This window comes from Epinephelus lanceolatus, chromosome 6 (assembly GCF_041903045.1).
Source record: "Epinephelus lanceolatus isolate andai-2023 chromosome 6, ASM4190304v1, whole genome shotgun sequence".
NCBI classification, from domain to species: Eukaryota; Metazoa; Chordata; class Actinopteri; order Perciformes; family Serranidae; genus Epinephelus; species Epinephelus lanceolatus.
The window spans coordinates 29,462,099-29,488,389 of record NC_135739.1 but is presented as its reverse complement, the minus strand read 5'-3'; the positions used below and the strand labels follow the sequence as shown (position 1 = coordinate 29,488,389).

Sequence of the window (26,291 nt, the reverse complement as noted above, 5' to 3'; positions counted from 1 at the left end):
TTATTTAAAGGCTTAAATGTCACCAAGAGGTCTAAAAACCTGTTATGTGAAAACAAATGAAGAGTTGAATGTGACATAAAGCTATATTTTAACTTGGAAATCATAAAAACTGTATCAACTAGCATGTCTTTATTTTACTGTAATGGTTGAATTGTCTTATACCGTACATAATAAAAACCTCTCACTGCTCAGCTGAGTAAGCTAAAACGCATAAAAGGAGCTGACAGTCTGTTAAGCAGGAACAGCTTTTGAAAGGAAGGAGTCACACAGTGCCGCAGACAGGGAGACAGAGCATTCTTATACTTTGAATTAATCTCTTCCTTCCTGTGTGTTATGGTGAGTGGAAACCAGTGACCATTTGTCTCTCTGGTTGTGCAAACAGAGGTGCCATGGTAACACCTCCTGTTTGTCTTAGGGTGAGCCAAGGTTTAAATATCATTTCTTAAACACTTGAATCAGATTTTGCTCTGTTATTGCATGAGCAATTCTACTAATGTCAACATTCGTGTGCCTTGAAAAATCAAAGATAAAAAACATCTGTTCCACGACATCATCGGTACAAGTTCTTGTCAATATGTATCCAAGACAAACAGGACTGGCGGAGAAACGGAGAGATGCCCCAGGACAAGCAACAGATCCTAAAAAGACCTTTCTGTCTAACCAGCCGGATCGGTGAAATGTGCCAGAGCTCTGAAATGCCCCCCGAAGGATGATGAGCCGATTGAGCGATCCCATCAGGCCATGCAAAAATAGCAGCTGAAATGTTATGCTCCAAAAAAAAATCACAGTAAGATCTCCCTACATGAATCTGTAGCACCAGTATCTAAAAATAAGTTAATAACCCGAGCTAGTCTAAACATGCACATGCAGACATTTCCCAACACATGATCTCAGAAAACTCTACTGGAGCAAAGGCTAACACTTTAACAATCAAGGACTCAAAATATCTAAATGTTTAACGGACGTCTTCACTGTTAAACACTGATCTATTTCTACATCCAGTGTGAACACATCAGTGAGGCTACCTTTACTCACAATGGGAATGTTTATAGCTGCTCAGCTGCTGATTCACTTAATGATGCAATATAAAGATACTGAGCCAGTACTCAAACTCAAATTGATTACATCAGTGTGAAATAATCAACACCAGACACGTTTCATTAAGGCAATCTGAACTACTTCCAGTGATTTGCAGCGCTTGACTCAAAGCTATAGTTGGTAACGTTTATGAAGATAATTAAAGCCTCGTTTCCACCGAGCAGCACGATTCAGTACAGTTCAGTTCAGTTCAGCCTGTTTATTTTGTTCTGAAAATGTCAGCATGCAACCCCGTTCTGTGGATGATAAATGAGGTGCAGACTTCCATCTGTGTCACCAGTATGAGGAAATAGCCTACAGTGAGTGTTGCACGGAGCAGTGAGTGACAACAACCCCGCCCACATTTAAAAGTACTGGTTGCAGTGGAAACACTAGGGTCTAGGTACCATGTCTGAAGGGTTACTTTTAGTTCCAAAGGAACCATACTGAAAGTGTTTGGTGGAAACGGGGCTTACTTGTCATATTTGGTAAAAGTGTCACAATATTCTGAAAGATGTACATGAGACAGACTGTGGCGCGGCAGCAGCAACCAATCAGAGCCAAAGAGTCTCTACCACAGCTATCAATCATGTGAAACGCTTCTTGAACTGCAGTCAAACTGTCAAACTAGGGAGCGCTGATCATATATGAATCAAGATTCTGTCACTGCATTGCCTATTTCTCTCCACACATGTTTTCAGAAACATTTTAGTGTACTGTTTAGCGAGCCCAGTCTCACTTCAATGTCGTCATAATCTGGCACCTGGGAAATGACTTGCGGCATGAGATACGAATGAAAAAATGCATCCTTTAACATCGGCATGATACACGGTCAGTTGCCGTCATAGCTTCACAGCACCCAGCAGCGTCAGGGGGAAAACGCGGCAGGACAAGGACAAAAGTTAAGGTGGCGAAAGTCCAAGTGGGGCGGGCAGAAGAGGTGGTGGATGGGTCCAACAAACATCAGCTTTCACCCGAGAGAGCGGTGTACGCGTCCCGTAAGATTCTAAAGCCAAACCCTGTTCTTTTTTCCTAAAACTAACCAATTTCTTTTGTTGCCTAAACCCCACCATGTTTTTTTTGCCTAAACCTAACCATGAGTTTTTGTTGCCTAAACCTAACTACGTGTTTTGTTGCCTTTGTTTGTTGTTGAAGGAAAAAAACGTCAATCTGCGCAGCTGTACAGATGTAATGCATTTATTTGAAAGAGACTCTATGTAAATAATAAATTTCCTATGAAAACGGCAGTGTATCTTAAAAGAAGAGAACTTGACACAGTGTACCAGAATTATCAACAACCAACACACCCAGGGTACCTTGCACATCACATGTGGAAGTGGAAAGTCTGTGACCACAACGTGACGAGGTTGAGAATGTGTTGGTTTAGCTGTAAAATGATAAAGGTGGTCCAGCGGTGGACAGTGTGTGGTACAATGTTTAACTGTATCCAACATAGTGGCAGGAACCCAAATGTTCTCATTTTACAGCTAAACAGTACACTAAAATATGTTTCTGATAACATTTAAGGTGAGAAATAGGCAATGCAGTAACAGATTCATATTTTTTACAGTGCTGCCTAGTTTGACAGTTTGGCTGCAGTTCACGAAGCAACTGACACTCCTCAGACTCTTCAGCTCTGATTGGTTGTTTTCGTTCACAAGCAGAAAGGCCATTGGAAATCTTACAAAGGCAATAGAGTAGGCAGAGAAATATGATTTTTTTTCATAGTTTATCTGTTTCACTCTATGCTGTGTGAATATAGAGACATTTGCAAATAAAAAAAAATATTTTTTAAATAAAAGTTACCAACTGTAGCTTTAACTTCAGATTTTACAGAACATATCCACGGATATGAGCCCTAAATGTGGATTTAAGCTCAATACATGAGGTGAACTGGAGTCCTGCCATAGATACCTACAGCACAATGTAGGTTGAGCCTTGATAGCACCACCAAAACACTAGCCACATGTATTGCACATGTTCACGTTGTATCCTCCTTTAATCACCATATTCCAGTCACTGTGTTTACAGTCATTCAGTCACAGTGAGTAGATGGTTTGAAGTGAAGATGTCTTTGTGTTGCTGAAAAGCCGCACATTACTGTGTCTTTCTTCAACTTCCTTAACGTTCAATATCGCCAATCTCTACTGGCATCAGAAACTTGTAGGGGGAAACACAGGAAGCCCAAGCTGACCAATCACAGTTCTTGTGGCTCCCATGTGGTTACCATGTAGCTCTGATGTGTAGTTACATTTTTAAGGAGGCAATGCTGAAGCTATGCTGTAACCCTTTAAACGCCCAGCTATAAATACAACTTAAACAATGCTGATTCCATATAAAGCTTTGTTGGCTCCGGGTCACAGTATAATGCAGTTTGTTTCCCACTTCCCCATATTGATAAGATTTACTGTTGAGCTGCAGCAACTGTGACAATTTTGTTGAAGCTTGTACTCTTAAACGAGGAAACTGTTCCTCTGCCCTGCACACCACACTAATGGAAACATGAACCAACATTGCTAACCTGTAATTTATGAAACAGGCATTACATGAAGCTAAAACCATGCTGAGAATCAAATATGTCCTGTGGCCATTTCCAATCTGAGGAAAACCAGAAATCCAGCTCGACACATACACGCACTTATTAATAGAAATTAGGCCACTAACGTAATCAGGACTTGCGCCAAGTCATTACACACGCACATTTGGGTACAATGTCATCTAACAGATGCTCTCGTTTAGAAATCATTTACAGTCTAAATACAAAACCACATGTCACACGATTTCAGGAAACACAAAGCAGAACTGGTCCGAAAGGTGAGATGACGACAGTGGTGATGATGATGATGGAACGGGGCTGCGGGTGGCTCAGTGTGTGTGTGTGTGTGTGTGTGTGTGTGTGTGTGTGTGAAGTGGGAGATCATGTAGAAGAGGACAGTATGATGGACGCTTGAAAGAGGAATTGAAATGTACTGTAACTGGGAGGAGGACAAAGAAAATACAAGTGAAAACTACTGAAAGTTGCAGAAAATCACTGTAGCTTTGAATTGCTTAAAAAATATTCCTGAGCTAGCTAACTGCAGTGTGGCATCTCTTTTCCAGTGCATTCGCTGCTCTGTATAGTTGGGCTACTTGCAGTCACTCGCAGGCTCTCATTGAACTGGTTGTGCTGGAACTACAACTCCATTCATCCATCAATAACTTCCTGTTCAGTAGAGCTAAACATTTAAGGAAGATGGACTTGGCATATAAGCGATGGTGGAAAGTAACGAAGTGCATTTACTCATGTGCTGTACTTAATCGCAGTTTACTTGAGTTATTGTACTTTATGCTACTTCATATTTCCACTCATCTATATCATTTCAAAGGGGAATGTTGTACTTTTAACCCCTTGACAGCTGAAGTTATTGGTCACTTTCCAGATTAAGATTTTACATGAAAATATGTGATGAGATGATAATCTTATTAAATTAAACACAATGCTTTGGTCAAGAGTTACACAACCTTTTTTGCTTGTGATCCCTTCAATAAGTTAGTGTGCATGTGGAGCTCTTCGTCATGTTTCTGTGAGTTGTTTGCTGTTCCACCAAAGTGTGACTTCCCCTCTAAATCTCATCAGATGGTTTCATTTGAATAATTGCTCTAGGCCAAGGGAGGAAAAGTTATCCAACAAATCTGTTCAGCAGTCCTTTTCTCTTACCACTAAACCACCTAGCTTTATATGAGATACTTTACTATATTGTGCAATACTAAATTAGCTCCATCTTAACTGGTTACCACAGTAAAACTCTCCAGATGCATGGATGCATCAGTCGTACTTCTCAGTGGTGTAATATAATGAAGTATTAATACTTACATTAATACAATATTTGAGTATTTTTTGGGAAGTATCTCTACTTTACTTGAGTTTTCATGTTTCTGTCAACTTTGACTTAGACTGAAACTATTTTACTCCAGTTTTACTCCAATATCTATGCATTTCTATATCCTATGCATTTTCGTTACCTTGTTACTACAAAAATAAAACCAGAAGGTTTGGCGAGTCAGTGGTCCTAGCTTAAAAGTTAGATCATAGGTTGATCACATAAGGACAAGTGCAAACAAGCACTCTAAAATCCACAGTGATTTTGGCTAAAGTCATTTTCTGGCAAGACTTCTGTATGTTTACTCAAGTATGGCTTTTGGAGCCACAGTAACATTCTTTGTTTCATCTTTAGATAAAGATGAGTACATGTAAAATAGATGCAGTTATTAAACTGAACACAGGGTATAGCATTCATGTGAAGCGCATATAGGTAGGCTCCAGGTGATGAGAATCAGGTGTGTGGAATGTGGAGGCAACCAGTTTTTGACCGTGCTGTGGAAGTGTGCTGAAAAGCAAAAGTGCACTGGACATTGGTTTATTGTTAGCCCAGAATATGCGCCCAGAACAAGTTCACCCATTCACACCTCGGTGGCTTGTTTAGACATTTTGTTTCCTTAAAAAGTCCCTACAATGGGTTTCAGGTCCTTCATCCACTACTGGCACTTCTTTCACTTTGATCTAGGAGTTTTAATGTGGGGCTTGTATTTGTAATTAGGTATTTTTACATGAATGTATTGGTACTTTTACTTAAAGGTTCAGTGTGTACCATAGAGGGGGATACATTGACAGAAAAGTAATAGCTTATAATATTCATAAATAGGCATGTGCCGGTATGAGATTTTGACAGTATGATAACCGTGGGCAAAAATACCACGGTAATCGGTATTTCCACGGTAATAATAATAATAATAATAACAATAATAATAAAACAGGCGTCGTCCTATTTTCGTACTCTACACTTTAAAACTGTAGGCTAATATTCGTTTGACCGTTAATGAACGACAGCACGTCCAGGCATCTCCTGTCAGTGCAACGCATCATCACACCAGTTGTTTAAATGTGTAATATAGACCCGTTAAAAGTAATAGAGCCGTTTCTTAACTTCACGGTGGTGACTCTGCCCAGCAGCTTGTTGAGCTCCTCGTCGTTGCGGACAGCCAGCTGCCGGTGACGGGGGATGATACGGGTGTTCTTGTTGTCGCGGGCAGCGTTTCCAGCTAACTCCAGGATCTCAGCGGTCAGATACTCCAGCACAGCCGCCAGGTAGACGGGGGTACCGGCACTGACACGCTCCGCATAGTTTCCTTGGTGCAGCAGCCTGTGAACTGGGAACTGGAGCCCAGCATGGGAGGAGCGGGTCTTTGCCTTGGCTCTGGGGGTTCTTCTGATAGCCTAAATGGTCCCACACCACCAACTTAGTCCTTTTCGCCGGTGGGAAAAGTTCAGCTTCGCCTCCTCCAGCCATGTTTGCAGTTTGCACGTGAGTGGATTTACACTGATCACTGACGTACTGACTGACTGACAGGCTGCCCCCCCCAATAATTGTGCTGACTGCAGCGGCTGCACGTGCATGATTTCAGAGTGTGTGCCAGTTAAAATGTACGACTGGCACTGAGTTATTTCTGAGTTTTGAGTTCCTGAAGTTCCCATAATAAAACGTAGCATAGGTTACACCGTCGGCCTTTACCGTCGGAACAGAAATGGGCGGTTAGTGACACCGTGACATTCTTTTACCGCGGTAAACCGTGACGCCGGTAACCGGCACATGCCTATTCATAAATAACATTTTATTAGTGTATAATTAATTACCAGAAACTGAGAACCATGTTTTCATCTCCTTAAAATGAGCCATTTTTATCTACATACAAAGCAGGTCCTCTTCCACGGAGTTCGTTAGTTCATTAGATGCCACTAAATCCTACACACTAGACCTTTAAGTTAAGGATTAAAATACTTCTTCCACCATAATAGAAAGCACAACCACTGTCTTAACCCTTACCATTCTTCCCCCAGTCATCATCATCATCATCACCAGCCCTAAAGTCTCCATCTTCCTGATCCCTCTAATCCTCCCAGCCATCCGTACTATCACTTGTTATCATCCTCGTCATTATCTTAAGTGCAATAATCACCATTATCACCATCAAACCCACCTCACAGCCACGCCATCTTATTTAAACATTGACTAGCCAATCAGAAATCTAAAGCCCTCGACCTCATAAACCACGGCATATTTTGATGAGTCCTCGCCACATTTTTCTGTGTATCCATTTCCATAACAACATATTACACCGTAAGTAAAGAGCATGCAAATAAAATACTGCTGAACCACAACCTCTACAACACAGTGCTGCACCCCACCCATGGGCAAGCAAGCACAAAACACTGTTATTCAAAAGTCCTGCTCTGGAAAGGAAAATGGGTCACTAAAGTGAAAAGAAATCTGGTTGACACGCTGACAGCTATTAAACATGTAACAAAATATAAGATGAAAGTGAAAAGCAGCCTCAGGGTCAGGTTTTTTTACTTCCTAAAACAGATATGGACAATATTTTGAGGCAGTTTATGGTTATTCCAACAAGTATGACTCAGAAACTTTGTTAAAGCCACATGGTTTCAGTTATGACCAATTAGAGTCTTGTTACGGTTAACGCTGCTCTTTGCCCTAAAAGGCTCCGTGTGTAGTGTGTGCTCAGCATGAATAGCTGTCAGTGATGTCTAATTGTTTATTTGCACGCTAACAGTTTCCACAAATAAACACGTTGGGTTTTAAGCATTAAAAAAAATGTCCTCACTAGAGAATTGCTCTTCCCATTGCTGGTCCCAGATGATCTGCGGTAACTTTGTCCTGACAAGTGGTGAAAAAAGGGACCCAGCACCCAGTAAAACCCTCTGTGCAGATTACAGGGGCTGTGAACTTTGTTATTATGCCATAGGAATCCGGGTCACTGTCAAAATATTTGGTTAAGCCCATCTTCTGTCCTAGCTAGATGTGTGAGAAACACTCCTGGCACACACACAGTATACAGATTAATTAATACACCCTCACATACCATAAAAGTGTTGCTACATGTGTATGAACTTGTTTTAGGTTATGTACAAACAAAGGCACATAATATACCACAGAGAGAGGAAGCCAGCATAGAGTAATTATCCCCCGGTGCTCACGTGGGCCCTTTGTACCTGTCTATGATTAAAACACGCAGCATGGCACAGTACAGTACACCATCTGTGTACTTCTGCTTTCTTTAATACAGTCCAGTACTTTCCACAGGAAACCCTCAGTCATAGAGGTGGAACACACCCAACTAAGAGGTGGATGTCTCCAGAACTCAACGTCTCCACACTTCCATGATTACAAATTAGAGCTAATTTGCTCTAAAGAGATAAAAACAAATAAGCATTCAGCATTATGTCTGTTGGTAAAAGTACCAGTATGGATCATGTGACACTAACGTTATGTTGTTGGGTATTTTAATAAACTGTGGCAGCGTCTCTTTTTCATGGCAGTGACGTCCCCTAAACCTTGCGACAGTCCAATCTAACAGTCTAGTGCGTCTCCAGCTGAGCCAGAATATCCACACACAGTCCTCCTGGGGAGTGACCCAGCCTACTTTCTCACACTGGTTTATTTCTTCCTTGACTCAAACACACAAAAAGGTCTGCACTCAACATCAGCATCAGTGGCTGCGTAGTTTCAACCTCAGCTAAGGTTTTGAGACTTCAATCGAACTTAAATTCACCAAAACAGCACTTGTAAAATAGTACTGTAGCTACTCTCTTCCACAGTCCTCCTCGGAAGGGAGGACGCTGCGTCACAGTGTTTATTACAGCTGATCAAATATGAAAATAAACTGTCAGACTAAGCAGGTGAGATAAGAAAAATAATACACCACAGTGCTTGTATCTCACATGAGGAGAAAAACAAACAGATGGAGGTTGATGTTCATCCTGAAGCATAAACATCATTAGGGCAGGACTTAGTTTTCTATTGAAGGTTTAAACTATGGCTCAAACATGAATTCAGGATAATATATGTAGGAAAAATATATTACACATTTTACATGATAATTGATCTTTGCTCTAATCCCAATTTATGTCATTCTTTGACATCTTTCTACCAATGATGGTGCCTTTATACTGCTTTAAGGACAACAAAAATATTTTTAAAGGAGCACCGTGGTGCAGAAATACCACAAAAACAATTACGTTACATTCTTGAATTGAATCATAGTGTCTTATTTATCCCATGGTGACGCAATAAGTTTTGGATTGGTGATGTTTCGATACTTCTGGGGTAGGTAAGGTTTATTTAAAACAGAACTTTTCAGTATTTCACTGGAAAAAATAAGGAAACACAAAAAGAATAAACTTAAGTTTGTGTAGCAGAAATGTTTTCTTCTTCATTTGTTTGTACATCATCTCGCACCCTCTGACCTCCAGCTTGAAAACCACTGTTTAGGGTAAATATGTTGGCTCTGATAGGCACACACAGTAACAACTATGCAGACAGAGTCAGACAAGAATTCCTGCTTGGCAACAAAGCCAAATTTACCAGAGTTGCTAAAGGCTGAGGCGATCGGAGACCCTTCAATGTCATGTTTTTTTTTTGTTTTTTTTGTTTTTTTTTAAGCATCTCCCTCGGGTGGTGTGGTTGCGTCTCACAGACCAGACTATGTTCACACTGTGGCTAAAAACGTTATAATGATAAACAAATTCGTCTGAACAGTAACAGATGTATTTGCATGGCAAACTACTTGACTCTCCTCACCGCAACATGGCAGCATGAAACCTATTCAGAACATCACTCTGCTAAAACTGTTGCTCCCCAAAAACCATAAAGCCTACTGACATGGGATTTTCTCAACCAAACATGTGACAGAGCATTTAACCACATTCCAGCTGAGGATTACTATAATGATGAAAAACACATGAGGGGATTGCTTGACATATGGGAAATAGGAAGTAAGACTATATATATACTGGATGCACACAAAGCAACATGAGGAGTTCAGAGATTCTGAGAAACACCACGAGGTTTAGTGAAGGGTTTCTGAAGAATAAGTTCAGCTATTAGAGCCAGAGGTGAGTAAGAAGCTGAAAACTGACCCCAGATGAAACACTGCAAGGACAGAATTAAGTGATAGACGACATGAAGTGTGTGTGTGGTTATCTGTGCATCCTAACCTGTGAGTATGGCCATGGTTGGCGGCGTGGAGTCTTCTGATGACTTCCTCACTGAAGTCAAAATGAACCCTTCCTCTGGCACAGGGTGAACGCCGGTACATCGCCTCGACACACACTCATGCACTCATGCACACATTACGCAGCGCATACCATCACAAACATAACCACAAACGAGATCGACTAGAACACACCCAGAGTGTTAACAACACAAGTGGAGCATTTCACACACGGACCAAGCATACGGTGTCAAAGTCACTCATTATCACACATACATTTCACAAGTCAGCATCATCAGTGGTACACGGTAGCACATACACACACCTCTCACACGCTTAATCTTACAAAACTCACTGAGATCACACAACTTCAAATGAAAAGCTTCAAATGTATCTATCAGTTACTACAAAACAAGCTCCATCACACACACGTTCACCTCATACAAATAGCATCACATACCAATACATCACTTATTGGCTCCACAGTCATACATTTACATGGCCGTTTAAAAAGTTACTCAGCAGGTTATCCATCAGCCTTCCTCTCCTCAGCACAAACAGAAAACAGCAAGCAGGTATCCAAACACCTTGTCCACACACTCGATCTCACGTTACACACACAGCAGCAACATAAAGCAGCAGTCCATACGTCACATCACGGAGCTCTTTAAGCCCTCGTTCACACTCTGACACTGTCTACTCTCTGTGGCGGACTCTTCGTCACAGGCTATACTTCCTCCCCATGGTGTGTGTGTGTGTGTGTGTATGTGTGTGTGTGTCGTATGTGTGTGTATGGAGCTCTGTTCCCTTCAGAGTGGCCCAGCAGAGTAAGGAGGGACATCCAAGTTCTGGAGTGGAATCACTGGAGTGGAGTCATAATTCATCCATCACTCACAACCTTGTCAGCTTCAGTTAACGGTGTGTGTATTAAAAAACATACAGAAACACACTGGCTACACACACACACACTGCTACTCAAAACATAAACCACCCACACTGTATTTGTATAAGTGTTGTATTTTACAAACCATGATGATTTAAGAGAGCTAAATTTCCATGAAACTGCTTTTCTAATTTTGGTCTTTTTTATTGCACCATTTGAAAATATATATAAGCACCTCACATAAATGTATACTGTCTTGTAAGCTGGCTGATACATGTTCATACCACAGTAGTATAAATGGCAACACTTGACTGTAGGTCCCCTTATTGAGCATGCATAGGTAATATATAAAAAAATATAAATTGTTTAACAACACATATAATGTAGTTGTTTAGACTGGGGTATAAAAACACAAGCAATGGCAACATAGTTTTAGTAATATGTATATAAGTAATGTCCTTATAGCTGCTTCAGAAACCCACTTACTGAACAAAACAGTGTTTATCTAAGTGTCACTCTGGCAACCTGGTCTACCTTAACTGTCAGTGTGTGTGTCTTTGAGGGGAAGAGGTGGCATCTGGTGCTCTCACAGGGGGCCACAGTGCCTAATGACAATGTACAGTACAGTAGAGTACAGTACAGTGACATCCAAGACCTCATATATACTGTGGTAACAGCGATGATAGATTTGTGATTTATAGAAGCAGACACAATACTTGACTAAAAAACTGTGATGCTACTGCAGGATGTCCAATCTGGTTGAATTACCAACTGCTCTATGTTGTCCAGGTTTTGATTGTGCAAAATTTACACAGTGAAAAGCTTCTGGAAAATATAAGAATGTCATTTTAGTCGACAGCATTTCAACAAGCTGCTGTGGTGCTACATGCATGTTGTTGTATTTTACTATTATTCTATTTTTATTTTATTGATGTGTATTTTATGCATGAAATCGAACAAATGCATTATTTTCTATTTGAGTAAATTTAACTGACAATATTTGCTTTGGGTCTGTAGAGGACAACATGCTACATTTATCTGACAATTAAAGTTACTATTTTTCAAGTTAAGATGTTATGTTAAAAAGCTTTATATAAAATACAACACATTGTTAAAGATTAATCAATAATTTCCCCTTACAAAAAAGGCAGTGTGTATTTGGGGCTCATTGTCACATTTCAGATGTCTGTGAGTGTTTAGCACCTCTACCAAAGAAAGATTTCCTCTCTAAATAAATCAGCATTTTAAGCATTGATCATTTGTCATTTTTATGCACCCAGTCTTTCTGGCTGTATACCCAGAAATGGACAATATTTTCTTTGCTCCCTTGAGATGACTGAAAAGAAACACTAACACAAATTTCTGACTGTGTTTCCACTTCTATTACTCAAAAAGAAGAGTTACAATCTGTATATAAATGAGTGGACAAACAAGATAACATTGGCTGCATGAGTAACTCTCTCCTATTTCTCATAACCTCCTAAAACAGTAGTCATGAAACTCAACACAGAAAAGCCTTCCTGACTGACAACTAAACTGATAAGTATTACACTCAGGATCATGACAACACAAGCATGCTCCCCCGTCATTTATTTGGAAATGATTCAGAGTGATGACACATAGCACATACACTTAACAAAACACTTAAAGGGCGGAGCTGGGTCACAGAAGCCAGAACTGAATCACTACTACATTCCCACACTGCAGCTCGCCCCACTGCTTCACAATACCCACAGAGATCAGAAATGGGAGAGGCGGAAGATGCGGTAGCCACAGGGCTCTGTGTATCCTGCGCGACAATGGCAGTGACATACCTCCTTAATTTTCTCCCGAGGGTTAACCATTGAAGAGGAAGACATAGAGAGAGCTCCTCCTCGTGCTATTATGGCCATCATCTTTATTTCACCAGTGGGAACTGGTGCAGATTGTAGAAAAAAAAAAAAGACTTACAATTTATCATGGCTGTAAATGTAATGGGTTATAAAAGACTAAAGACAAAGTGCTACTGGAAATCATTAGGGATGCACGATAACTTTTCTTTTAAACCGATAACTTTCAGCTCCTAAAGGCCGATACCGATAACTGATGACCGATAACACACACACATATACATTTTATATATGTATGTATGTATGTATGTATGTATGTATATATATATATATATATATATATATATATATATATATATATACACACACACACACACACACACACATATATATACATTTTATATATATATATATATATATATATATATATATACACACATATATATATACAGCGCCTTGCAAAAGTATTCACCCCCCTAGGAATTTTTCACGTTTTAAAACCTCACAACCTGGAATTAAAATGTATTGTTTGAGCATTTGCATCATTTCATGTACAGAACATGCCAACAACTTTGAAGATGTGAAATTTTTTTTTTATTGTGAAGCAAACAACAAAAAGGCCCAAAAACAAAGAACTTCAGTGTGCATAATTATTCACCCCCCTGAAGTCAGTACTTTGTAGAGCCACCTTTTGCAGCAATTACAGCTGCAAGTCTCTTTTCATAAGTCTCTATGAGCTTGCCACATCTTGCAACTGGGATTTTTGCCCATTCTTCATGGCAAAACTTCTCCAGCTCCCTCAAATTGGATGGTTTCCGCTTGTGAACGGCAGTCTTCAAGTCAAACCAGAGATTTTCAATTGGATTGAGGTCCGGGCTTTGACTAGGCCATTCTAACAAATTTAACTTCTTCTCCTTAAACCATTCAAGCGTAGCTTTAGCAGTATGCTTCGGGTCATTGTCCTGCTGGAAGGTGAACCTCCGTCCCAGTCGCAAATCACAGGCAGACTGAAACAGGTTTTGCTCCAGAATGTCCCTGTATTTAGCACCATCCATCTTTCCCTCTATGCGGACCAGTTTCCCAGTCCCTGCTGCTGCAAAACATCCCCACAGCATGATGCTGCCACCACCATGTTTCACTGTGGGGACGGTGTTCTTGGGGTGATGGGATGTGTTGGGTTGCCGCCAGACAAAGCATTTCCCTTTGTGGCCAAAAAGTTCAATTTTAATCTCATCTGACCAGATCACCTTCCGCCATACATTTAGGGGGTCGGCCACATGCTTTTTGGCAAACTCAAAATGTGCTTTCTTGTTTTTAATACTAAGTAAAGGCTTTTTTCTGGCCACTCTTCCATAAAGCCCAGCTCTATGGAGTGTACGGCTTATTGTGGTTCTATGGACAGACACACCAGTGTTTGCTGTGGAACTCTGCAGCTCCTTCAGGGTTACCTTTGGTCTCTCTGTTGCCTCTCTAATCAATGCCCTCTTTGCCCGGTCTGTGAGTTTTGGTGGTCGGCCCTGTCTTGGCAGGTTTGTTGTGGTCCCGTGTTGTTTCCATTTGGTGATTATGGATTTGATGGTGCTCCGGGGGATCATCAAAGATGTAGATATTTTTTTATAACCCAGTCCTGACTTGTATCTCTCTATAACTTTGTCCCTGACTTGTTTGGAGAGCTCCTTGGTCTTCATGATGTGATGCTTCTTGCTAAGTGGAGTTGCAGCCCATTGGGGCCTCTCAGAAAAGGTGTGTTTATACTGACACATCATGTGACACTTAGATTGAACACAGGTGGACTTCATTTAACTAATTCTGTGACTTGTGAAGGTAATAGATTGCACCAGCGCTTTTTAAGGGGCTTCATAGCAAAGGGGGTGAATACATATGCACATGCCAATTTTCACTTTTTTATTTCTTTAAATTATTCTTTTATATATATTTTTCTCATTTCACTTCACCAACTTAGATAACTTTGTGCAGATCCATCACATGAAATTTTCAGATGAAAAACATTAAAATTACAGGTTGGAATCTAACAAAATAGTTAAAAAGCAAAGGGGGGTAAATACTTTTGCAAGGCGCTGTGTATATATATATATATATATATATATATATATATATATATATATATATACATATATATATACCTAAGATCATGACATCAATACTATGAACAAAAGCAAGTTTGACTCTTTAAATGAAGATATTTATTTTTTCCAATGAAAGGCCCCTTGAACTGATGCAAATACATGCATCGGGATTACAAACTGAAAAAGTTGATTCCAGAAGTACAAAAAAATAAATATATATAGAAAATGATTGCACTGAACAAGTTAGACTTGTCTATGTAAACAAACTGAAAAAGTGCATTCCATAGAAACAAAAAAATAAGTTTAAAGAATTTTGGCTTATGGTTCAAATGAATACCTTTTCACTAAGGTAAATGAGGTTCAGTTGTTCTTTTATCTCATATTAGGAGAGAGAGACAGAGACAGAGACAGAGACACACACATAGAGACAGACAGAGTCTGTGTGTGTTTGAGTTAGTGTTGTCACGGTACCAAAATTGGGACCCACGGTAAAATACCAGTGGCAGTATCATAGTTCTGAGTAGTATCACGATACCACAGCAAAAATGAGGCAGATGTGCCTTTTGTCATTTATAAAAAGATAAATCACTTTTCTAAAATACATCAATGATATTTCAATAGAATAAATTACTTATTGACTTATTCATACTTCAAAAACAGCATCAATAAGTGATTAACATAGGGGGGATCAAAATAAAATAAATAAATGAAATAAAAATCAACCAGCCACCCTCCTCCCCTGACAAGTCCCTTCATAAGTAACGAACAGTCCCTAAAGTTTCTCCTCTGATACGCCACATGCCGCCATGGCTCAGCTGTTCAGGTACTTTTGGGCAGTCATGACAACAAGTTATTCACCTGGAGCCGGACTTCTTCGCCGGTAAGCCGTTATAATGCGCCGCCATATTTGACAGGAATACATATTCCTGTCCGTGTCTGTGACCCCCGTTCAACCCACAACCGGCGGGATTCGCCGTTACTGTTTATCGCCACACTGCCGACATTTTACTCTGTCCGTCACCGCACGCTGTTTGATTGCATTATCAAAACACGCCGCTATTATTCGGCCTTGCTTTTAACTTATTCCACCGAATACCGAATGTGTGTTTTTTTTGCAATATTCGGCCGAATATATTCGGTGCATCCCTAAATAGGAGCCTTCCCCCACTCCCCACTCCCCTCACCGCTGCTCTCCTCACTATACTGGCTGCTGCGCTGTGCAAGTGCACAGATGTCTCAGAGTGGCGGTGCATTTGCAAAAATGTTTTGAAGGAGCAGCAGTGGCGGCAATAATTTAGCAATTTAGCAGCGGTGACACGCCGCTGCTAAATGAATGTAGCGGAAATGCTGATATGTACTGTGGAGTTTTAGTGCCGCGGTCTACCGTTGGTACAAGTATACCGTGCAAAGTGTGAGAGAGAGTGTGCGCATCTGTGAGTGTGTGTGTGTGTGTGTGAAAGAGAGAGAGTGTGCGCGTCTGTGTGAAATTATGACCGAGTTAACGAGTTGTTTTCCGACATGAGGGGGTATTCTTGAATTTTCCCAGTCAGAAAGAGTTTTTCTGATTATGCCGACGTCACTTGAACGCAGCATTCACTGCAGGCCATTCAGGCCTCATAGTGGGAGCGGGGCACTGCTGTGCTGACAAAATTATATATGTTATCGGGGCTGTTCGTCATGATATCGGACTTATCGGAATGACGTAATAATTCCTGTTATCGGCCCGATAATTATTGGCCCGATAGTTATCGTGCATCCCTAGAAATCATGTTCGGTTTTTTAAATGCCATGCATCGTTATAGCAAAATATAGAAACGAGGATTGTTTGTTGTGTCAAGATCAACATCTAAATGAGCCTAAATATTTTAATTTAAAGACAAAGCCCTGTCTGTTTAATCTATGGTGTCTACAGTGTTACATAATTTAGTGGCATTAAACTGTTATATGCTGCTAAATATAGGTAGACCTCCGATTTGAGTTCATAACTGCATCTATAAAACAGACCCCAAAACCATAATCTACATAAGTGCTTATGTACAGCACATGCACTTATATTTTTAACATTTACAGTTTAATTTCAACTGGTTATCCACAATTATATCAAACACTATAAACTGGCAAAAAACTGATGGTGTTTATAAGGTGCTGCTGTGTTTTACTTAAATTAATTAAATGTAAATCTTTTTGCCAAGATGCAGCAGCATTATAAGCAAAATATAACAAACACTACTGCATTTATCTCCAGGCCTATTCATAGAGTATGTGTTACTGTAAAATCTGTAGATGAAACCAGGGCACCTGTACAAACTGACTACAGTCCACAGCCCAAAACAGCCACCAGTGTTGATGAGTAAAAACCATAGACTCTTCAAACTCTTATGTTTCAGTAAACTGAGACAAGACCTCCTTGTGAACATAAGAGGGCATTGTTTCCTCCACTGAAAAAGAAAACTAGCTTTTCAGGCCTGCATCCACAAGATGGCAGTGTGTTACTGTATCATACAGCCTCCACTTACACCATAAAATTCACATTTACAGGATGTGGCATGCAAGATGTGCCACCAGATGAGCCATGCCCTGTGGAATGTACTCAGAGCTTGAATTGCAAAGGATGTGACGGTAGTTCCTTCAAATGTTTCATGTTGGATCAAAGTGAGAAAGATATTGGTTGTGAAGCAGCAATGAAGTTACTGTGACGAGAGCCTGTATCCCCGACATCCTATACCCAAATTAGTGAATTAGGTTAATAGGTGGGTATGCTCTGAATAGATAACAAGACGCCAGGGAGCTCAATAGATCTGTGAAACCCTTTAATTACATGACAGGAGTCTTGACTTTACTTGGTTGATGCAATTTAACCTGTGTTTACTGACATATGTTGATGCAGTTAGCTCCTTTCATTCAACTGGATCCCTGTTTTTGACTCATGTCTGGCATTTTATCATTTGTCTTGTTGCAAAACATTGTTTAGTGAGATAATGTATGTCTATAATCATGATGCAAACTAATGCTAAAGCTTGTACATGCTGAACAACACTTGACATTTTTTGATCTGCAACTTTAAAAGGGTTTCACTTAGGAGCATAGAACCATAATTAAACATCGATCAGACATCCATTTGATGGCTTAAGAGTAGCCTGTCAAATTGTCGCTGGCAGACGGCTCCTCTGGCTTGTCCTTGTGATTTAAATCGATATCACACTGCAGATGCCACAGCCGAAGAAAAAGACAAACTTCAGCAAGATGACTTTTGTCTCAGTCTACCAGAAAGAGAGACTGCAAATAGAATCTCAGATGTTTCTGACAGAACCTGACAGGCACAACGTCACCTTTGACATGAAAACTGTCTCTCTCGTACAAACACACACGCAATCACATTCGATTAGGATCAAACTACAGACATGGTCCCTGAGAGCTATTTAAATATGAATTCTAAACTTGAGAAAGGGAGTAAGAAGCAGATGGAGTTCAGAGGGCAGACTGATAGAATGACAAGTCTACAAGACAGAGGAAGTTAAAGGAAGAAAGACAGTGTGAAAGATATGAATGATATTGGATTGAATAGGTGTTATCAGTGGTTATCAGCCTAGTAGGTACTAGTAGGTTCAGAAGGCTGTTATCAGCCATTATCATCCATAAATGGCTGTGTTTATTGCTAGAGGCTGACTTCTGGTGACCGTAGTAATCATAATAGGAGCAAAGAAGAAAGTAAGATGACGTAGTATAAAGAGCGGAAAAGTAAGGAACAGGACTTTCACCCAGGACTATTGTTCATGTCAACATTGGCTTATTATGCATATAAGTTCATCACTTTAACTGAAGTTACATCACGTCAAGCAACAAACATACTTAACCAAAACCAGGATCTTTTTTTTTTTTAAAACTTAATCACGTAATTTTGGCACCTAAGCCTATGGAAACAAAAATGCATCAGATGTCAGCTGATAATGCTAACCATTTAATGGGTTGATAACAGCCTCCTGAAACTACTAGCAGGCATGGCAAATCTCCTCTAATTCATATCTATGAACCGCTGATAATGTCTATTCAATTAACTGATAACATTTGACATGGGTGTTTTCAGGGCCAGACATCAAACAGAAGAAAGAAGAAATTTCCCATCCTCTCTGATTCTGAATCAATCCACAAATGCTAAAAATACATGCCAACCTTACAATATCCTTGCTTAGTATGCTATTTCAATTAAAAAGAAAATGAAAAGTTGTTGTGTCGCTGTGATGCCATGTAGGAAAATTATACTAACCAGCCTGATCTTTACTATGAGTCTGATTATTCTCTTGTGATTCCAACATTTCCAATCTGATTAGTTAAATTTGTATCTGCGCAGATACTGACCTCATTAGGCAAAATTCATTAAATTTAATGTTTCCGCAATTCTATTGCCAATATGCCGACATGCCGATAAATGACAGTGCACTTTTCATCACTTGATGCCAGATATCAGATCTGGCCCTGTATTGACAGATATCCTGAGTGTAGATATCGGAGTCAGGAGAGAAACAGTCGGATCAGTACCTCTCTGATCTTCACAACTCATGTTTTGGCCTCAGAGACAGTGTTTTATCACAAAACATCACAGTGAACCACTGTGCAGAACTGGTTAAACATCTTAGGACTTGCATTTGACTCTGTACATCCATATAATCTGTATAAAACTGTTTAACATTTGGCCCACATTTCAGTTGTGCCACTGCATGCTTGTCCTGCCCATGGCTGTAGCACATTCATAAGAAGGGTTCACCACAAAATCAATTAGTTAGTAACAAAAATTGAATAGAGAATCCTTGGACAATGAGTATTGATGTCTGTATCGATGCTGAATTGTGCTGCTCTGCTATCTCTAAACAGACACATACTTAAAGGACAATGAGGGAAACAAACATAAATCATACATAAGCTCCTGTTTGCTGCTTTGTCCTTTATTAAACTTGGACTCACACCAAAATGTAAACACATGGACATGATTTCAGCAGTGGCTTAGGGATCTCTTGCATTTTTAAGAGATGCCAATGTAATTGACATGACAGATTAGCAAGCATCTATCAGGTGACAACAGCTTCCTTCCTGTTTCTGGTTCAGAGTGGCAAGGCATCCCTCAGTTTAAACATTCATTCATATAACCTTTCACTAACAAGGAGTGTCCTCCACAGATGTGTGACTTCATGTGAAGTGACACTTGGTAGTCTAGTGGAGCAGAGCGGAGACCCTGTTTGGGAAAACTCTCCGGTCTACATGTCACTTTCATAGTGTTGGTGACAGTGATAAATCGGCTCAGTGATAAAATGACCCTGATATGTGTGAGTGCGGGTTTATTTTTTTGCTATTGCCAAGGTTAACCCTTTTACTGCTTTTAAGATCGCACTGTGTAGTCTGAATTTGTCTTTTCATTCGTGTTCACTTCAATATCACAGGTGAGGCGATTATTGAGTTGCCACGGAAACGACAAGCATTGCAAAGAAACACGGATCTCTGAGGTCTGACTTAAGCATGAGCATCACTCCAAACACTTCATTCATCATTTCTTTGCACTTGACATATCACTCACAGCTTCCAGTGGCCTCCATTTAAACTGACAGAGGAAAAGCGCAAAGGAAGAGTTGAAGTCAAAAAAGAGATAACAAGCCCTTATCCACCAGCTGTCACATTTGATTTTTAGATAGAGGGAGACGGGGTGTCTTTGTCCTGCTGGTCCTACCACAACCTAGCTTTCTCTATCCCCCTCCCCCACCCTCTCTCTCTGTATAAATCTAATTCCCCTCTCTGAAAAAGAGGGCATTGCAGTCAGTCCCCCTGTGATTAACCTAATCCCCTGATCGCAGAGCAGCACTCCTCTCAGTGCCAACACCATACTGTATTTTGCATCAGCAGCACTCACGCTGTGATAGCCAGGGGGGCACGCACGGAAAAAAATGTGTGAATTTTAAGCAGTGCAGAACGTAGCACCACTACTAAATTTACTACCAGCAAAAGCCATCAAAGCAAGAGCTCACAAAGAGGGACCAACAGTACAACAGAGCTCGAGTATCAGCACACTGATGCTTGTGATACTTCACTGTAAGACTGGAACTTCTGGAGTGCTGCTGTGTGCAGTCACTGGTGCCAACGTTAAAGCCACAGTGTGTAGGAATTTCTCCCATCTAACGTTGAAATCATATATTGTATTCAAACAGATGGCGCACTCTAGCGCCTCACTGTTTCAAACACGTATTGCAACAACTGTAGCCGCTGTGTACCAAAAAGCTATGATAACACTGATGAAACCATGTCATTCGATACTACATGGAGTATTCATTCAGGCTCCTACACAGACACACGCGACGCGAGTTGACAAACCCCCTCCTCACCATGCTGGCTGTGTTTACAACGTAGGACTGTTGGGGCGGATGTAAATTGAAACAAACCAATCACGTCTTGTCCTTTGACAACTGACAAGTGGCTCAACCTCACACACCTCATCCCTCTCCTCGCATTACTGTGCCGCTAACAGCTGTTAGTGGCCAGCGGCGCTGCTGCCGCATAACAAAGTCCCACTCTTTGAGCATAATATATATAATAAGTGCAAAAGGGAATCAAAAAGGCAGCGTGACCGGCGAATTAAAAAAACAAGGGTCAACATTGGGGTTGCCTTTCCCAGGTGGAGAGAGCTGCTGAAGGAGAAAGGTAATACAATCACAGGCCAGCGCTAACAGCGGCTAACAGCGGCTAACAGTGGCTAACAGCGGCTAACAGTGGCTAACAGCGGCTAACGGCTAACAGCGACGCAGTGATGCGAGGAGAGGGATGATGCTGTTAGCGACTGGCCGCTAACAGCGGCTAACAGCAGCTAACAGCCAACAGCGTCGCTGGCCTGTGATTGCATTACCATTCTCCCTCAGCAGCTCTCTCTACCTGGGAAAGGCTACCCTGATGTGGGCCTTCGCTTTTTTAATTCGCCGGTCACGCTGCCTTTTCTATTCCCTTTTGCGCTTTCTTGGCGACAAGGATTCTGTCTCCCACGATGCTGCATATGCATGATCCTGCATTATGCTCAAAGAGTGGGACTTTGTTTCAAATTTGCCAGGGTAGTAGCGAAGCGCCTCTTGCTCCTCTCCTTCGGCTCCTCAGTCACACAGCGCTGGCCTGGCTCTCAACGAAAACGCCGAAGGCGGTGCTGTATGTCCCTTGCTGGCGGGTGTATTCTCAAGATGGCGAAACATAATGGAACCCCACAGACGACTTACCCGCACAATGTACAAACAAATCCGAAATTCTCCTTTTACGAGAATAAGTCAGATTATTGGTGGAGGTAATAGTACACCAGTGATGACATATTTATGAATGCAGTGGTGAAAGAGGTATTCACATACTTTACATCAGTAAAAGAAGCAACGCCACACTGTGAAAATATTAAATAATTAGTAAATGAGTAAAATGTATGCATTCAAAGTCTTACTTAGTAAAAGTATGTAAGTGTTATCAGCTAAATTTACTTATAAAACTTATTTATAAAACAAAAAAGTACTCATTCTGCAGACAAATGGTCCCTGTCAGTGTTTATACTATGTTGTATTATATCTAATGTTCTTGGTTCCTGGTGCATTTATGTGTATGTAACATTTTGCTGCCCTAGATGTTTAAAGTTGTGCTTATCTGAAGTCCTTTTTCTAGTGATGGGTAGTTAAATCTAAAACATTGGATTATATTCTATAAAATCATCATATGTTTGCAGCGTTGCTGTCCTGTGAGAACCACATATCTCTAAAAAGTCGAGTCCTCATGTCAGAAATTCAACCAGTTTTCAGCTTTGTGACGCTGAATTTTCCCAGCTGATCCAAGAGGGTTTTTGAGGAGTTTATTTTGTTTAAGAAGCTGAAAACATTCTGCACCAATAAAGAATATATATATGTATATATATATATATATATATCTCAATTCAATCAATCAATTTTATTTATAAAGCCCAATATCACAAATCACAATTTGCCTCACAGGGCTTTAAGGCATACGACATCACTCTGTCCTTATGACCCTCGCAGAGGATAAGGAAAAACTCCCCAAAACCCAACCCCCCCCCCCCCCCCTTTTTTTTTTCCCCAGGCCAGGAAAGGTATGAAAAATGTAATCTGAAAAGTAACTAAAGCTGTCAGCCAAATGTAGTTGAGTACTACGTAAAATATTTGCCTCTGAGATGTAGTGGAGTAGATGTATAAAGCTGCATAAAGTGGAAATACTCCAACAGTACGAGTGCCTCATATTTACAGTATACTTAAAGGTCCAGTGTGTAAGATTTATGTGGATTTAGTGGCATCTAGTGGTGAAGACTGCACATTGCAACCAGCTGAAACTTCTCCCTGTTAGAAAACCTTCAGTTGTCATTGTTTAGGAGTGTTTTACCGGAAGCCAAATTATTCACAGAGGACTCCTTCTTCTCTAACACACACGGACCATGTGATTAAAACTGGTAAAAACACTGAAGGGAGCAGTTTCATGATACAAATCAGTGTTTCTCCTACGCTGTTTGGCATGTTGCAGGCAGGCTGCAATCCCAGCACCTGCTAATGTATGCTCACCTATTTTCTGATCCAAAAGTTAAGGAGGTAAAGGAAACGCACATATTGTATTCCTTTTCTGCCAATATATCTCCCTAAATCCTACACCCTGGCCCTTTAAGTACATCACTTACTACTACTAGTTACATTCCACCACTGGTAATGAGTAAAGTAATGTATTACTTTTGCTCCCGAGTCAGTAGCAAAGTAAGCTAATACACTTTTATTGAGTCTAACAATGGCAGCAACATTGTTTGAGATCTGGATATGAATATGTTCAGATGATGACACTATGTTGTTATAGCAAGATTTGATGATCTACTCTGTGTGTGTGTGTTTGTACATTTCATCTTACCAGCAAGTGCAGTCGATGACACACGTACATGCATGTGTGTGTTGTGGTGAGGATATCTAAGTCTAAAGAACACGGTGGATGGTGTTGAGGGTTAGAGGGCTTGATCCTGACATAAGTACAGGGATTCAGGTAACAAGGCCCGAGCGTGCCAAGTTTTCTCTCACAGGCTCTTTCCTTCCTATGTCTAAACGTAGCACCTCTCCTCTTTTTATCTGGTCCATCTCCAGCTGACAGGCTGCAGGATTCGTAGGAGGGTAAGCCACGAAGTGGCTCAAAACAATGATTCACTTCAGGTTCACAGATCAAGGAGAGCGAATGAGGGAATGTTCACCAAATCACCGAACTCTGCAGCTCTGCACACACTTCAGCCGTTCAGTGCGTGCATGGGAGGTGTTGTTTTTTTTAATTTTGAACTAGTACATAAACTAAGCTTGGGTTAGAATAAAGTTTAGAACAAAAGTCCATAGTTTCAAGTCATACTGCTATACTGCCATAATGCTATATCAATGCAGTGCGTATGTGAACAGTGTTTAGCTGCTATTAGCTACTTTGCAATTCTGATACTATTAATCCTGCTTTAGGCTAGGTTTAGGTTAATTATCAAAAACATGTTAATTCCTCTGGATGAGCTTCTACAGAATTCCATAAAATTAGATTGCGTGCAACTGAAATACCCTGGGAGGAAATGTATTTCTTGCTGATGAAAAACTATAATATAACATTTCACTTCGACAACCTGAGAAGCCCTTACTGTAGAGTTAAGGCCGGACATGCAGAGTGCACTTAAAGTTCATTACATAGATTCCCATTTGGCTCTGTAAGTCCAAGTGTGCACAGAAACTAGCGGTTACATTAGTGAGTTACCATAGATGGAACGATCTGTGTGACTGCAAGAGGGAGGAAAAGAGAAACAGGGAGTAAGGAGAGGAAGGAAAGAGAGAAAAAAAAATTATAAACTGGCAATTTTCACACCACGGCTCTCCTCCTATGCACCGAGGTGATTTTCTTGCAGCTAAAAGTGTTATCAGCAATTTCCTGCAGCGATTTACACAGAGTACACCGCTGAGCTTCCACTACGAAGGACTAGAGTCTAATGAGAATGACACACTGCGTCCTCATTCAGCAAAGTATGTCCACTTGCAAGAGCACACACACATACAGTACATATGCACAGGCTAAACAGTCTTAATGGTCAACCATCTTCGAAAAATTACATTTATATAAGGACTAATTTGCAACATTAAATATGTTTTGAAGGGACTACAATGTCGACTGAATTATATTTCCTATTTATATAATGAGAAAATATTGATACCTGATAAATATATGTTGTAGTATTAATACACTGTATCTATAATACTGTATATGCAGGAAAATGTTGCATCCTTTATAATCCAGGAAAATATTTTATCACCACAATGTAACTGGTATAAAAATAAAAACCTCAACATCAAACTAACGCATCCACATTCACCCACACCCATCCTAGGTCCCCACTTTCCCTTTATATTCACATACCAAACCCAGGAGTGACGACGGTAGCAGAACGGGCTGATGGGAAAATCCAGAACAGATGACGTTGTTGTCATTGCCTTGGTAACCCTTGTTATCAAAAATCTATTTGTTCCTTGTTGTCTATTGTTCTCTGCAGGTCTCAACTCAATAACTTACTTGATTTGATTCATAGATGATGAAAGTGTTAAGACCGGCGCTATTGAATCAATCTTCATAAGTAGCAGCCGACACTCAGGCAACACATCCTGGCAGTCCCACCGTGGATCGTCTCAGGACAGTTTCAGAAATTCACCAGGATAATCTCAACATCTGTCGCTTGATAAGTTGCTCTTGGTTGCCAAATAAGCAGCAGGTGGTAGCTTAAACTGGCCATGGAAAATCACCTTCCATGCTCATTCCAGTCATCCCTCAGGTACTGCAGGTCAGCGGGTTTCAGAAAATTGGATGAGACGGAGAGAGTGAGTTCCAGCCAATTTAAAAACAATCTTCATTCTATCAATCAGGAGGAGCACAAGGTTTGCAGCTCTGCCAGGACCTTTCCAAGTCCTGGCTATTAGAGGCCAGAATGAAAAACAAGACCAGACAAAATAAAATAGGAAAAACAAAAATATGCTGCCTTCATGAAAACACTTAGAATCCTCCGACCCAGTGTTGATCACAGCATCTGTTTCATGTCAGTTTTCCTCCAAGCATCCAGAGCCATGTTTCACATCTCCGCCTGTCAATGTCCTGCTGAAATTGACGCTGTTCCTCTTTCTGGTCTCTGCGTCAGTTCAGATCTGCTGGACCATGTACAGGTCACATTTCATGGATGATCTTTGATCCCCCAGCCCCGAGTAACCAAGGTATATATTTGCATGGGCCAAAACAACAACTGTTAAACAATCTGGTTTTGTTGGCAACGATGACTCTCCCATCAAATTGTTCCAACTGATCCTTTTTATTTAGTAT

At 40.6% G+C, this 26,291-nt stretch overlaps 1 protein-coding gene across 3 annotated transcripts in view; it reads right to left on the bottom strand.

Moving 5' to 3' along the window:
* The window catches only part of pde4ba (phosphodiesterase 4B, cAMP-specific a), a 197,923-nt gene that overhangs the window by 81,312 nt on the left and 90,320 nt on the right, over nt 1–26,291 (bottom strand). The window contains exon 1 of one of the 3 annotated variants that reach the window (XM_033621567.2): nt 10,127–10,840. The exons of the other annotated variants lie outside the window; for them this stretch is intronic. Within the exon in view, the coding sequence (XP_033477458.2) occupies nt 10,127–10,227 (101 nt within the window). The 5' untranslated portion in view covers nt 10,228–10,840. Of the gene's footprint in view, nt 1–10,126; nt 10,841–26,291 lie in introns of those variants that run through there. 3 annotated transcript variants of the gene reach the window in all.